This window comes from Chamaea fasciata, unplaced genomic scaffold (assembly GCF_029207755.1).
Source record: "Chamaea fasciata isolate MVZ Bird 193981 ecotype frontalis unplaced genomic scaffold, bChaFas1.0.hap1 SCAF_3, whole genome shotgun sequence".
NCBI classification, from domain to species: domain Eukaryota; kingdom Metazoa; phylum Chordata; class Aves; order Passeriformes; family Sylviidae; genus Chamaea; species Chamaea fasciata.
In genome coordinates, this window is record NW_027094088.1 from 17,094,169 (window position 1) to 17,106,847 (window position 12,679).

At 38.7% G+C, this 12,679-nt stretch overlaps 1 protein-coding gene across 8 annotated transcripts in view; it reads left to right on the plus strand.

The window, feature by feature from the left end:
- The window catches only part of ENAH (ENAH actin regulator), a 90,616-nt gene that overhangs the window by 50,342 nt on the left and 27,595 nt on the right, over window positions 1-12,679 (plus strand). For 6 of the 8 annotated variants that reach the window (XM_066178172.1, XM_066178173.1, XM_066178176.1 and 3 more), the window contains exon 4: window positions 7,348-7,432. In XM_066178172.1, the coding sequence (XP_066034269.1) occupies window positions 7,348-7,432 (85 nt within the window). Of the gene's footprint in view, window positions 1-491; window positions 691-7,347; window positions 7,433-11,014; window positions 11,101-12,679 lie in introns of those variants that run through there. The other 2 variants (XM_066178174.1, XM_066178175.1) reach the window with 2 other exon arrangements.

Here is a 12,679-nt window from a genome sequence, read left to right on the forward strand (position 1 = left end):
ATTCCTGCCCCACACCGTTTCAGAAATGCATTAGAAGTGAGCCAAGGTTTTTTTCTGGCGCTCATTTGGGAAAATTTTGAAAGACTTACTACTGGTTACATTAAATAACTGTTTGATGTGGTCAAAAGTGACACCTTCATCAAATGACAAGTGCGTGTCATCGAGTTTAAGAGGTCAAATGAAGAGGATTTCTGGCTCTAAGGCTGTGTGCAATGTGTTCAGATATTCAGTAATTGGTCTTGTCTGGAGATGACGGCTCGCTGCAAAGGTTTTGCATTACATTACAAAGAAAATTTTCATATCTGCATTAAGTAGGGCTCATTGTTGCAATCAGAGTGGCTCTGGAATGAGAGAAAAGCTTCAATGAAGGGAAATTAGATGGCTGAGAATTCTCTGATGTGTGAGACAATGGATTATTTCTTTGAAGGAATAAGGTCACGTAAGGGAAGCTTGTGTTGGGAGGAACAAAGGAGTATCATACTCGGTTTTGCTGCAAAAAGCACCTTCTAGTTCAGCTGGAATCGGTGTTGCTTTGTGTGGCATCTGTCTTCAACCTCAGGAAAGCCTTGCTAAGAGAATAGGAAATTAAATGTGAGGCTTATAGATGTGTAATTTGCATCTGAGGTCCTCGGAGTTGTTTGTTGCAGAAGATGAAAGCGGCGAAAGAACTGAAGGAAGGATGTCACAACAGTAAATAAATCTATTTTAATTCTTTCTAATAGAATTACATAGATGTAAGATTTGTGATGATTTTTGTACTAATCTGTAGCAGTTATATATTGGTTCTTGAAAAGATTTTGGAATGTTCTGGATATAAAGGCAGGGTCAGGAAGGGCTTCAGTGAATCTGTTCTAATATTGCCTTAGATCACAGTTTAATTCATAGGAAAATAGGGAGGAAAATGAAGAAACAGAGGGATTTTTTTGTTTCCAAGGTCTCATTATTTTGTTCATCTGACCTTGGGGAGGAAAAAGCCCCTGTAGTTCAAGTTTTTTGAATTTCTTCTGAATTAATAACTTGAAGTTAGGTTGTCCAGTTACTAAATAAACAAATCTTTATTCACAGCTGTATGTTGATGTGCAGTCCTTTCTCTTCCAGCAGAGATAGGTAATTAAATCCTTGCTGATCAGGGAATGCACTCAAATCACGGATTGAATAATTTAATATCTTTGGGAAATGCAAACTGAAACAAAAATTGGGGTTGCCTAATTGGAATATATGGAGAGACTACAAAAGACTGAAATGAGAAAAGTGTACGTGGAGCTTGCAGGGGGCATCTCGGATGCTTTTCTTTGTACTGTTTTGGTTCATGTCATGCTAAAACTTGTTTTGAGAGAAGAAAAATTCTACAGCAGTGAAGTAATTATGCTGTACCTGTACTCCTAGCAAGCTTCTGGAACAGGCTGTCAGCTCTCCCTGTCAGAACAGGAGTAACATGATGGTATTTTTATTACCTGTATTGTCAAAAGTTGGATAATATCTCTGGTCTTGCTAGCAAGATTTTCCCCTTCCTTTTAAATGCAGTATTGATTAAGTTGGGGGGTTTTTTTAGGTCATTACTAGGTGTTTATAATGGCTAATACTGATTAGGTCATCCTGATTTAGGTGCCAAAATGTTGACCCTACAGGAAATTCTATCTGTTTATTGGACAGAGTACTTCCTCTTCATTGTAATTGCACATAAAATTATTGAAAGCATCATCAGTGTTAGTTGTAGTGCTTGGAAGTGAAGGGAGGGTTGCTAAGTTTTCAGAGTTATACAAATTTTTAAGGGTTGCCCGTATGGTGTTTCTAAGTTGAGGGGTTTTTTTTTGTTTGTTTGTTTCTCCAGAATTAGGGGTGTACCATGTGAAAGCATTAGATTTTAGGTGAACAACCTGAAGAATTTAATTAAAATCTGGTAGCTAGTCTAAACTGCATGACAAATAGAAATAGAGATACATTAATTTATGGATAAAGTTTTGTTTAATAAACATAGAGGAATGTCAGTGTATTTTACTGTTGAGGGTTTATAGTGTTTTCTTTAAAAATATTATCATTAGAAGCTGTGGATAGATTAAATCTGCCTTTTGGGAGCAGAGTGTTTTCATAAAAGTCATGAAGATAGTTGTGAAATATACTTTGGTTACGCTCATTTCTGTACTCTTATACCCCTATAGTGACAGTCGTCACCTATAACATTACTATTTTGACACGGCTGAGGGTGGAGGGGGAGCTCTAAATATCCCACAGTAGATGGTATTGATGTATTTTAACTTCAGTACTTGCTCCTTTAAGTTTGTGATGTTGTAGTTTCATCAAGCAGCCGTAGTTGCCTGCTGGTGTAGCTCTGTGTCCCCGAGCATGAAAGGATGGCAGGGAGGAACTGGAGCACACTGGTGCTGAGCCAAGCCTGGCTCCCAGGTTATCAGAGCCTGCTTTCCAAGGCACTGCTGGCCCTGATAGGGGGTTCTGCTGGCACTGATAGGAGGTTTACCTCTACTCAAATTCATGTGTGTTTTAGCGAATGGTTTTGTTATTCTTGTTGCCTTTTATTACCTTGATCAAATTAAAAGAGCTTGTGGATTGAAGTGGAAAGTGTTTAGTTTCAAGTTCGGAGTGATGAGTGAATTAACTCAGCTGAAGGTAACTGTGAGTGAGGAGGTGGGTGTTTGAAGGGAGGGGAAGCCTTGGCTGGAAGATGATTCACCCAAACAGAGGTATTAGAGGAAATTTTGTCACTAGTTAATGCCCTCATTTTTGTCCATGTATAGTCTTGTATATAAACCCATAACACGTGTCCAGGGCTCGAGGAGTGACGTGGTTTTGGTTCTGCTGAAGGCTGGTTAGCAAATCAACCCAGACTTTGTTCTGGCATGGCCCTAGAGCAGGACAGGCTCTGAATGGGAGAAGGAGCTGGAAACACATGAGAGGGATGCTTCGCCATAATTGTTCTTATTGCTTCCTGCACAGATCTCTGAAAAGCCTGCTTTTCATTCGTTCAGAAAACCTTTAACCATTTAGTAAAACACTTTTTTTTTAGTCAGTTCTTATATTCCCTAACAAAAATTCATCTTTTTGGCTGTAGCTTTGAACTCTTGCCTGGGGTGTGGGCTTTGCTTAGTAGGAGTATTCAAACTGTCTTTAAAGAAAATATTTTCTAAAGATTGTAATTAGCCAGCTCACTTATGTTTATATCATATAGATGTGTAAATAAATTTGCTGTCCGCTTTCAGTCTTTGAAAAGACTTCTAAAAGACAAGTCATACTTTGATTTGGGTATCAGACTGTATAATTGGAACACTGCTTAGTTTTGGCACTAACATACTAAGAAGTGAAAGAGTGGAAATTCTTAGTTACTGAGTTGTTTATACAAACTGTTTCTCTGGGGAGAAAATGGAGATCTTCACCTCAAACTAAAATTCTTCCATGTGATAGTTGACCAACTTTACTAGATTTATTCAAAAATTAGGGCTTGTCTTTTACTGCTGTACCTTGAAGTACAGTAATCGCAGGTGTGAGGTTTTCTGTGTGATTTTACCTTCTTGAATTAGGGCATGTGGGGTTCTGAGGAAGATTTCACAAGATCTGACTGCCACTGGTCCCCTGCAAACCCCATTTCATCCATCCTTATGTTACCAGCTCCCAGGTAAGCCTGTCCAGCCAAATGAAAACACACACTGCAGCTCAGTGTATAACTTTGCAGGACATGTGTTGTGCCAATCTTGAACAGCTGATGCTTGGGGGTTTTTTAGGGCTATAGGAATGTGATATTTTCCATATCAGCCAGTGTCAACACTGATAACATACAATGCAGCTGGCATTAAAAGAAGTGGAGTAGGGTGTGGTGTGACACTCCAAAACAGACAAGGTGACTGAAAGAGTGAAGCACAGAGGAACAAAAGGCATTGAGAGAGGACAAACCATGTGTTTCCTTTCCCAGTTTGCCAGTTATGCTTTCATAGGGTTGTGCAGTTGAAATTGGTTTGGCTTTCGAATAGAGATACAAGGTAAGCAGTCAGGGATGAAAAATTAAGCAGTTTGATAAACTATGACTCTGGAGGTGGTTTAAAAGGGATGCTTGATTTGGTCCAAGCAGTCCCCAGCAGTCTGATGTTGATATTCCGATGTCTGATTTTGATGCCACCATAATTGTCTGTGTGACTGCACAAAGAACCAGGTCTGGCCGTCCTCTAGCTGGTAGGAATGCTTAATGCGGGCCTTCTTCCCTGGGATTTTTAATGTGTTAGATTTCCAGTCCATCTCTCACCACGCAGTTGCCTGAACTGTCGTAGAGGAAGGGTGATGCAAAGGTGAGAATAAGCTAAAAAACAGAAAGCACTGAAACTGCAATGGCTGCTGAACAAATTAGTATGAAATTATATCCTCTGTCTGTCAGAATGTGCTGCAGAGTGCACCATCTGTGCGTTTTTAGAAATAGAGAGATGCTAGGTTTTCTTTAAAACTGAGAATGAATAGACCATTCAGCTCCATCTCTCACTTGGCTTATATTGGCTTCTGAAGATAAAGTGATCCTGTAGGAGGATCGGAGTTCTTTTCCAGGCAGTATCTGAGTATTTCTCGTGAGGGTTGTTGTTTCTGAAGTATCTTGAAGTGTTCAAAAGCCTCTGAGAGAGGTTTTTATTAGCTAGTTCCTGTTTATTTGTTTTATTGTCCTGCTACCCAGGCAGTTGTATTTTAGCAATGAAGTGGTAGTCTTGGCTTGCTGTAATAAACCTTCTAGGGTAAAACATACTTTTCCACCTGGTATGTACCTTTAACTTTCTAATGTTCATAAACAGGGTGGCTGCAGAGGGAAATTTCATGAGAAAACAGGACAGATGACTTGGAGCTGAACTTTCCTTTCTTGAAAGCCTTTGGTATACTCAAGTTGCATTTCCTGGTGGCAGAAATGTATAAGAAGTTCTGGAACCACCAGGTTAATTGCCAGCAGGTGATTTTGTCCTGTCTCCTGTGTGCATAGCTATGAAAGAAGCCCATCAGTGCAGCAGGCTGGCCAAGTTAAAGCTGACTTGACTTGCTCGTGTTTGCCTTGTGCAGAATTGACGGGTAACATGGTTTTCTGAAGGACAGTGCTCTGGAAGAAATTTGAGGCTGCAAGAACAGGTTTTCTCATAGCTAGGCATGTTGGAATAGCCAGTGCAGGTGAAGCTTGGTGTTTGTTTTCTGGAGGTGTAGGCTAAAGAGGGACTAAGGTAGAAAGGTTGGAGAGTGGTGGTCTGCATCCAGCTGCTGCAGCAGCATGATACTGCCTTCTTCAAAAAATCCCGTTAAATACTCTCAAATATTAAATTGGTGGAAGCTTGAACTTTTAATTTCTGCTGCATTTTCAGTACAAAACAGTTCAGGTTGGTATATGGACACATTGTGACCATTTCTTTTTATTTTTGTTCTTCATTATTAATTTTTAGGTCAGCATGTTTCATTCTGAGGAATAGGACGGGAATTTCATTACGTATCTGACACTTAAAGTGTTGTTTGCAGATTGCAGCTCAAGCTGTGAACCTTGACTTAGTCCAAGTGTTCTGTTGGGCATGGCAAGCAGCAGTGGCGGTGTTTATAGCACCTTTAACTGCTGCTGGATTGTGTCTACTTGTAAAAGCCCATGAAAGGCTGCAGCCTGGTGCAGGCAGCAAATAGCCCAGCTGCCTGGGAGCTGCAGTCATGGCTTAATGGGCATTAAAGCTTTCCACCTGTCACACAGGGGGACAGGAGAGGAGGACGTGGGTCTTATGGAAGTTTTAAAGCAGAAAAGTTTTCCAGATGAGCCATGTGGCAGATGTTTCTACTTAGTGATAATTTAATTATTAATTTATCATCGCAGTTAAATGTTTTGCATTTAAAATACCATAGGTTTTATACCTGTGTTTGTCTCTTGGTGATACTTGAAGCAAAAATAGTGCATCCCAAGCAACATCTAGCCATTAGGAATAAGGGCCTAATGCTTGCAGAAAAAATAACTAAGGAAGACACCACCACCTCTGTAGTACACTGCCTGCTTTTATCCTCCACAATTAAGTATCATTACTTTTTGTAATTGTAGGGTACTTAGATAGTGTACACTTCTATAATTTTCGTGATTAAAGATCACAGTGGACACAATACTGTGGCATTTTGAGAAAATGAACCTTTTTGAAAGGCTTTTAAACAAGGCACTTGTTTGCTGTGTCTCAAGCAAATTGCCTGTCCTTGATGTGTCAGTCTATCACACGTGGTCTTTTTATGGGTTTGGGTGACTTTCACAAGTTCATACAGGAAAACATTTTGGATTTTGATATTTGAGATGGGGAAGATCTCATTACAACTCCATAACTCTTAACTAGTTTGGTGGAATATCATTGAGAAATTATTGCTTTGCTCTTGGGCATTTTACAACTGGGTGTTTTAATTGATTTTAAGTCTTGTTTCTTATAAATTTCATAATCCTTGATCATAGCTATAGTCTAAATAATTTCCTGGATTACGGCCTGACAGCCACAATGCATTTATGGTCTCCTGTATTCCATTCCACACTTTGTCAGTCTTCACTTCTTTTTACACAGTTTTGTACTGTAAATATGTTTGTGATTAAAATGGTAAAGCTTTTTTTGTTCCTGGAATACTCATCTCATGTCGACAATTACTTGAAAGTTGTTTGGTTCAGAATTTCCCATCAGTAAAGGCTGAAGATGATTTTGTATGACCTTCTCCTTTTGCATCTCTTGTGCTTAGCAGAATTCACAGTTTGCACACTTGTTATATGCCCCCATTCCTTTGGATATAATATTTACCTATGTAAAAAAGGTCTTTGATCCAAGTTGGTGTCCTGAAATCTGAGTAAATTTTGGTGTGACCTGTAGAAACATGCTTTATCTTCCTTCTCTCAATGTGGTGATACGGTTCTGATGGTTTTTCTCCTGTTCTTTTGTTTTTGTTTTTTTTTTTTCTTTTTCTGTTTTCTCCCCCTTTTCCAGTGTTCTATTTAGGTGAGTGTTCTAATTTTTTGAGCTTTTCCTGCTCCTTTGAGAGTACTTGTTCATTGTTTTAAGAAAAATTCAGACTTGGAGTGCTTTTCAATGCTTTTGTCGAATTCTGTCATATAGAAAGTTTGTTTTGCATTTCTGTGAGACCTTTCCATCCATCTGAAATTAATTCATTATGCAGATGCGTGAGATAACATTGTACACGTGTGAGGTTGCAGTTTTTATTTGCTGCATTATGTTATTGAGCTTGTTTGGCTTAAAAAGCAAAAGTGGGCAGTTCTTAAAATGTTGTGTGATGGCTGGCCTTTTTTCTTGATTTTGTGCTTTTTTTTTTCTGCGTGGTAAAAATTCAAACCATGAATTTATGATCTGTCTTTGTTCTTAGGTCCTACATTGCCTCGACAGAATTCACAGCTTCCCTCTCAAGTACAGAATGGTCCATCACAAGAAGAAATGGAAATCCAGAGAAGGTATGGTATTAAAAATGAACAGCTGTTCAGTTCAAGGACGTGATAACTCCTAATGAGGAGAAAATTAATGTCAAGGACTGAATTGCTCTCCTGCATGGGGGCAGCATTTGTATGTGCACAGTTTTCATTAGCACCACTCTGTAAAATCTTCGTCACTGGATCCCTCGTTCGTGCTCTCCACCCATTCAAACAATGCAATTGGAATTGGCATGCCAGGAAAGAGTTGAAGATCAGAGGGGAAGCCTTGGGAGATTTCACTGTTGTTATTTTCAACCAGGCTAATTAATTTTCCAGTGACTGTTGTGTGTTCAGTTTTTGACACTGAAAAAAGCAGCAAGCGAGGAAGGAAGGTTTAGAAACAGAGAATTGAGTCATCACGAACGACAGAGCTTTTGTCCTGGATGTGGATGTACTAGGTCAGGACATTCTGTTGGTAATCTTGTTTGCCTTTACACTGGATTCTTTAGCAAAAACCCCTTAATTTTCTGCTTTAGTGTATAAACTGATGGAGCCTTTAGGAGTTTAATTTTCAACTGGAGCAGTGCTGGTTATATGTGTGCTGCCCTCAGTGACTGGTCTGTGTTCCCCTCACATGTTGGTGCTTCCTCCAAGCTAAGCTGTTCTATTCAGTTTTTATCCCTGTGGGATATTTTTTCAGACCTCTAGCATTTTGAACATACAGGGGTTTTTTTTTCCCCCCATTTCTTTTAATAGTCATTATGTATTGATGAAGTGCCCAATTTCTACAGACTCTGTGGTTACCATATTCCCACTTTTGTTTCATGGCAGTATAGGGTGGTGCTGTAGGGTGAGTGCCTGGGTTATGGGTGTATGTCAGGGCAAAGTCTTATAGGACAGTGCTGTCACACTGGGCTTAGTGAAAACAGTAAGACCTTGGGCTGTCCCAAGCACACTGCTTGTGGTGCAATCCTGGATTATTTTACCATCAAAATACTCCCAGGAGATTAGCTGTTCCCTTCCTGAAGGGATGCTGGGAATGGTTTAGGTCACATGCATTAGGACAGATACAGGAACAGGAGCCTTGAATAAATGGGAGGTGGTCCAGACTGATGGTGTAAATGCACCTAATAGCACTTTGTGGTAACTGGAAGAATGCTTAAATGTGTTGGGTCTAATTAGCACTCAAGGTTTTTTTTTTTCTATTTTGCTATTCAGCATTTAGTTTGTTTATGAAAAGGTGAGCAGAACCAGATTGCTAATTCAGGAATAATTCATTTGATAAACAAGCGATATATGTTGAACAAAGGGTTGACAGCAAAACTGGTCATAGTTGTCTGTTTCTTTTCTTCCGTGTGTTCTTAAATCTGAGCAGGAATCACTTCATCTAAAAGTTATCTTGTTTAAAAACAAATAGCAAGAAGCTCATTACAAATTTGTCTGTTTGATGTGTTTGTGTGCAGGTTTGCTGTCATGATAAAAGACTTTTTTATGTCAGTTCTTTTGACAGACTTTTAAAAAGCCTTTTTTCTTTTGATTTTTTTTTTGTCCTACATTAGTGGCTTTTAGTATTTTCATTTGCTGTCTGTTCCTGTAGAAGGCTGCATTATCTGGAATTTATAATGCTGAAATACTTTTGAGAGAAGCGCTGTAGGTCAGCATCTCCTCAGAAAAAAGTGCTGCCCTATATTAAGAGCTCTGAAAGTCTCTTGAAATTTTTGGTATGTGAAGGACATCCTATCAGATGGCATTCTTATGGCTTGGCTTTTTTGATCAGTATGCTCTACTTGTTTCCATTTAATGCAGTGTCCTCTTTGAAGTCTGGTTCTGGATTTGTCTTGCTTTTCCCTGAAATGAGGATGAGGCACTGGAATGAGTGTCTCCTTATGCTGCTAGACAGATTGTCCGTGGAAAGACTATTGCTGTTGTGTCATTAAGCTTAAGAAGAACATGTAATTTTGTTAAAACATTTTACAAATGTTTCTTCAGTCTCATTACTCCTGTAACTATGTGGTTTCAATAAAGTTCAATTAACTCTGAGTTAGAACTTCTCTTCTGTAGTAACTGTCTTGCAGCTTTCAGGCTGTAAGAACAGGAGTTACTACCATAATGTAGAGAGTAGTAAATAGTTGGGAAGAAAAGGTTTAAGTATATATTACTTTAAACATATCTGCAAGTGACATTTCCAATCTCAGTAAAGGGTAAAGGCAGTGTGGGCAGACTTGAATCCTGTGGGGAGCAGTAAGACTACAGGGAATGCAAGAAATGGGAATAAATGTTACTGCGTGGGAAGGAACATGGGGTTTGTGATGGATCAGGAAAAAGGCTTTGCCAAGTCTATGGCTTCTGGAATGTGTGTCTCTTGGCTGGGGTTTTTTTTAAAAGTGTGGCTTGGTAATAGTTGTCTTTGAGTTCTACTCTCATATCCCTCCTCTTAGGTGTACCTGGATTTAGTAGTGTGTAACTGACTCCCATGTTAAGTGCAGGAAAATGTTTTTTAAATTATTCTAAGCTGGAGAAAAATATCTGCTTGCATGAAAATTAAAGTTGAAAAAGGGACCCTGTGGAGGTCTAGTCCAACCCTCTGCTCAGAGAAGGACTAATTTCAAAGTTAAATTATGTGGCTTGGAGCCTCAGGGTTTTTCTAGGCAGAAATAGAAACATTTCTTCAGAAATATTTTGCCAAAGGACTGACCAGTGAAGAGTGGCATAATAAAGGGAGCTCTTCAACAGATCTGATGTTTTCCTTCGCTTTCATAACCAGTGTTCAGGAATCTTGGGAAAATTGGGAAGTGAAGAGTGAAATTAGTTCATTGCCAGCAGAAGTACATTATTTTGGTTCAGAGATTTTTCTCTATTTTAGAAAGGATTCAGATGCCCTTACATTTTGGGTAAAAGTGCTAAAGTACTAGTACTACTTTGTTTATTTTGCTGCATAACTTCTCACTTGAATATTTGGATTGCTTACTGTGCAGTGATACAGTTTTTAAGGCTGCTAGGACCAGATGTGCCATCCAAAACACTGAGGTTTTTATGAGGCCAAGATTACACATAAGGTGTAATGAAGTAATTTCTTCTGGTGAATTGATAACTTTGTTACTGTCTTTTAAGAAACCTTAACGCATGGCGGATGCTTTCCCTCTCAGGGAGTACTTGAAGCTAGCTGTAATTTTCCTTAATTTGCACTCTCTTAAGTACAGTAATAGCAAGCTTTAAAACACTCCAGCTTCCATTTTTGACCCTCAAAACTGAAGGGATATTTTGTTCTGTGGGCTGTTTTTCATTTTGTCAGAATGGTGGCCAGGCAGTTTTTATAAATTCCACTGATTGATAATGAGCCAGCTTCAGTTGACACACGTGTTTGTTAATAACTTCAGACTTACCTAATGCCCAAGACCATTTTAAAATACAAGATTAGTTCATGGCATGCCTGTGTGTGCTACTCGTGCATGTAAATTTACCTTCTCTCCCAGCCCTGGTAAATACGTTGTCAGGAATATGAGTCACTGAGTTGGTATCTAATATGACACTTGGGAATTTAATGAGTTAATGTTTATAAATAACTTCAAAATGGTCACTGCTTCATAAATAAAGAGACCAGTAGCTCCAGGAACAGAGGAACTGTACAGATAGTAAGGAATGATGAGGGTGTACAAGCCCCCTACCGTCCTGCAGGGACGTCATGGACCAAAACTTGACCGAATTCTTTCGTAAGTACTCGAAAACATTGCAAGTTTGCAAAACGCAACAGCAGAATATTAGGGGGGATTGCAATTATTAAATACTCTATTTGCTTATAGGTTTAGTTTGGTTTGTGATGATAGTGTTAAAGAAAATGCAGGGTGTGCCTGTGCTAGAATTTAGTATTGATATGGTGTGGTTTTCATGACATCCTGTGGAAGGATTCTTAGTTTTAGTGCAAGTTCAGAGACTGTCAGATGTAGCAGTTTCTTATTTACTGAGAGACTTGAAGGCAAAATTTTTATTTTACAGATTAAACCCATTTTTTTCTGAATTTTACTAATCTTACTTTTTAACTACAGTAAAATATTTTTCCCCCTGAAAATTAGTAATTATTTCGTACTCTTGAGCTGTTTTGAAAACATACATAGAAATGCTAAGAGAAAAAATTTGCATCCTGCAATTCAGTATCAATGTAGCTATTAAAGGAATGAAAGTTTGCCCATGGCTTTGTGTCGCTGGTAGCCTTGTTTCTACTGATTTCCCACAGCCTGTAACTTTTTCCTAGTTAGTGGCCAGATGTACAGCTTCCAGTTTTCCTTTGCTTCTGAAATCATGCCATTTATACAACAGCTTCTTTCAAGGAAGTAGGATTTCTTTAGAAGGCATATGGATTGGTTAGACTATAACTGAGCACACAGCTCTAATCTGAGATACACATGAATATGATGGAGTTGTTGGCTTTTTGGTTTACGGTTTGAGACGTCAGTGGAATCCACTCATGTGATTGTATTGTTTGTAACTCTGCACAGATATGGTTTAAATTGAATCAAAAGGGGCTTTCCCCCCCTTTTTTTAATTTATTTTTTGCCTGTCTCATTTTTTATTTGTAGTAAAGCTTTCAGAGACTTACCCGGCTTTTTGGATATGTGTACTGGGTGCTGTGTGGTTACAGTATAATTGTAGATGCTGGTAGCATTGATGTATTCAGAAGACTGAGAAGGTCACTCTTCCATTAAGCAGTGTTCTGATGACATCGATAGAATTGCTTTGAAATCATTCAGTTCTGTGGGGATTTTTTCTGTTTAATGCAGAACATGAAATCGGAGTTAGCAGCTGTTCTACATTTTTCCAGATTTTTAGTCATTGTGGTTCCCTTTGATGAAATTGTGTTCCAGTTGTACTCACTGGAATACTGAAAGGGAGTCACCAGTGAAGGTAGGTTTTTCTTTTGCTGAGATTCTTCTTCTAAGATTCCATGAGTACAGGTGATCATCTTTCTGTGATCTAGCTTCTGCCAGGAAAGTTCGTGTTCTGTTAGTTTGAGATAATATTTTGAAAAGATGGAGATGAGGAAAATTAGATTTAATGAGGTTTGATGCAAGAGCATTAATAGATCCCTTAGTCTATTAGAATTCCTCTATCTAATACATTTCAGGTTTCTGTTTGTCTCTTCATGTCTTTATCATGGTGGCTGGATACTAATTTTTGCTTGACTGATAAAACCTAGTTCATATTACTTCCAGCTAATGCATTTGTAGCTTATAACATAAAAGCTTCTTCTTAAACCTTAAATCCCTTTTGATCAAGGAAATGAAAGCCTGTTAA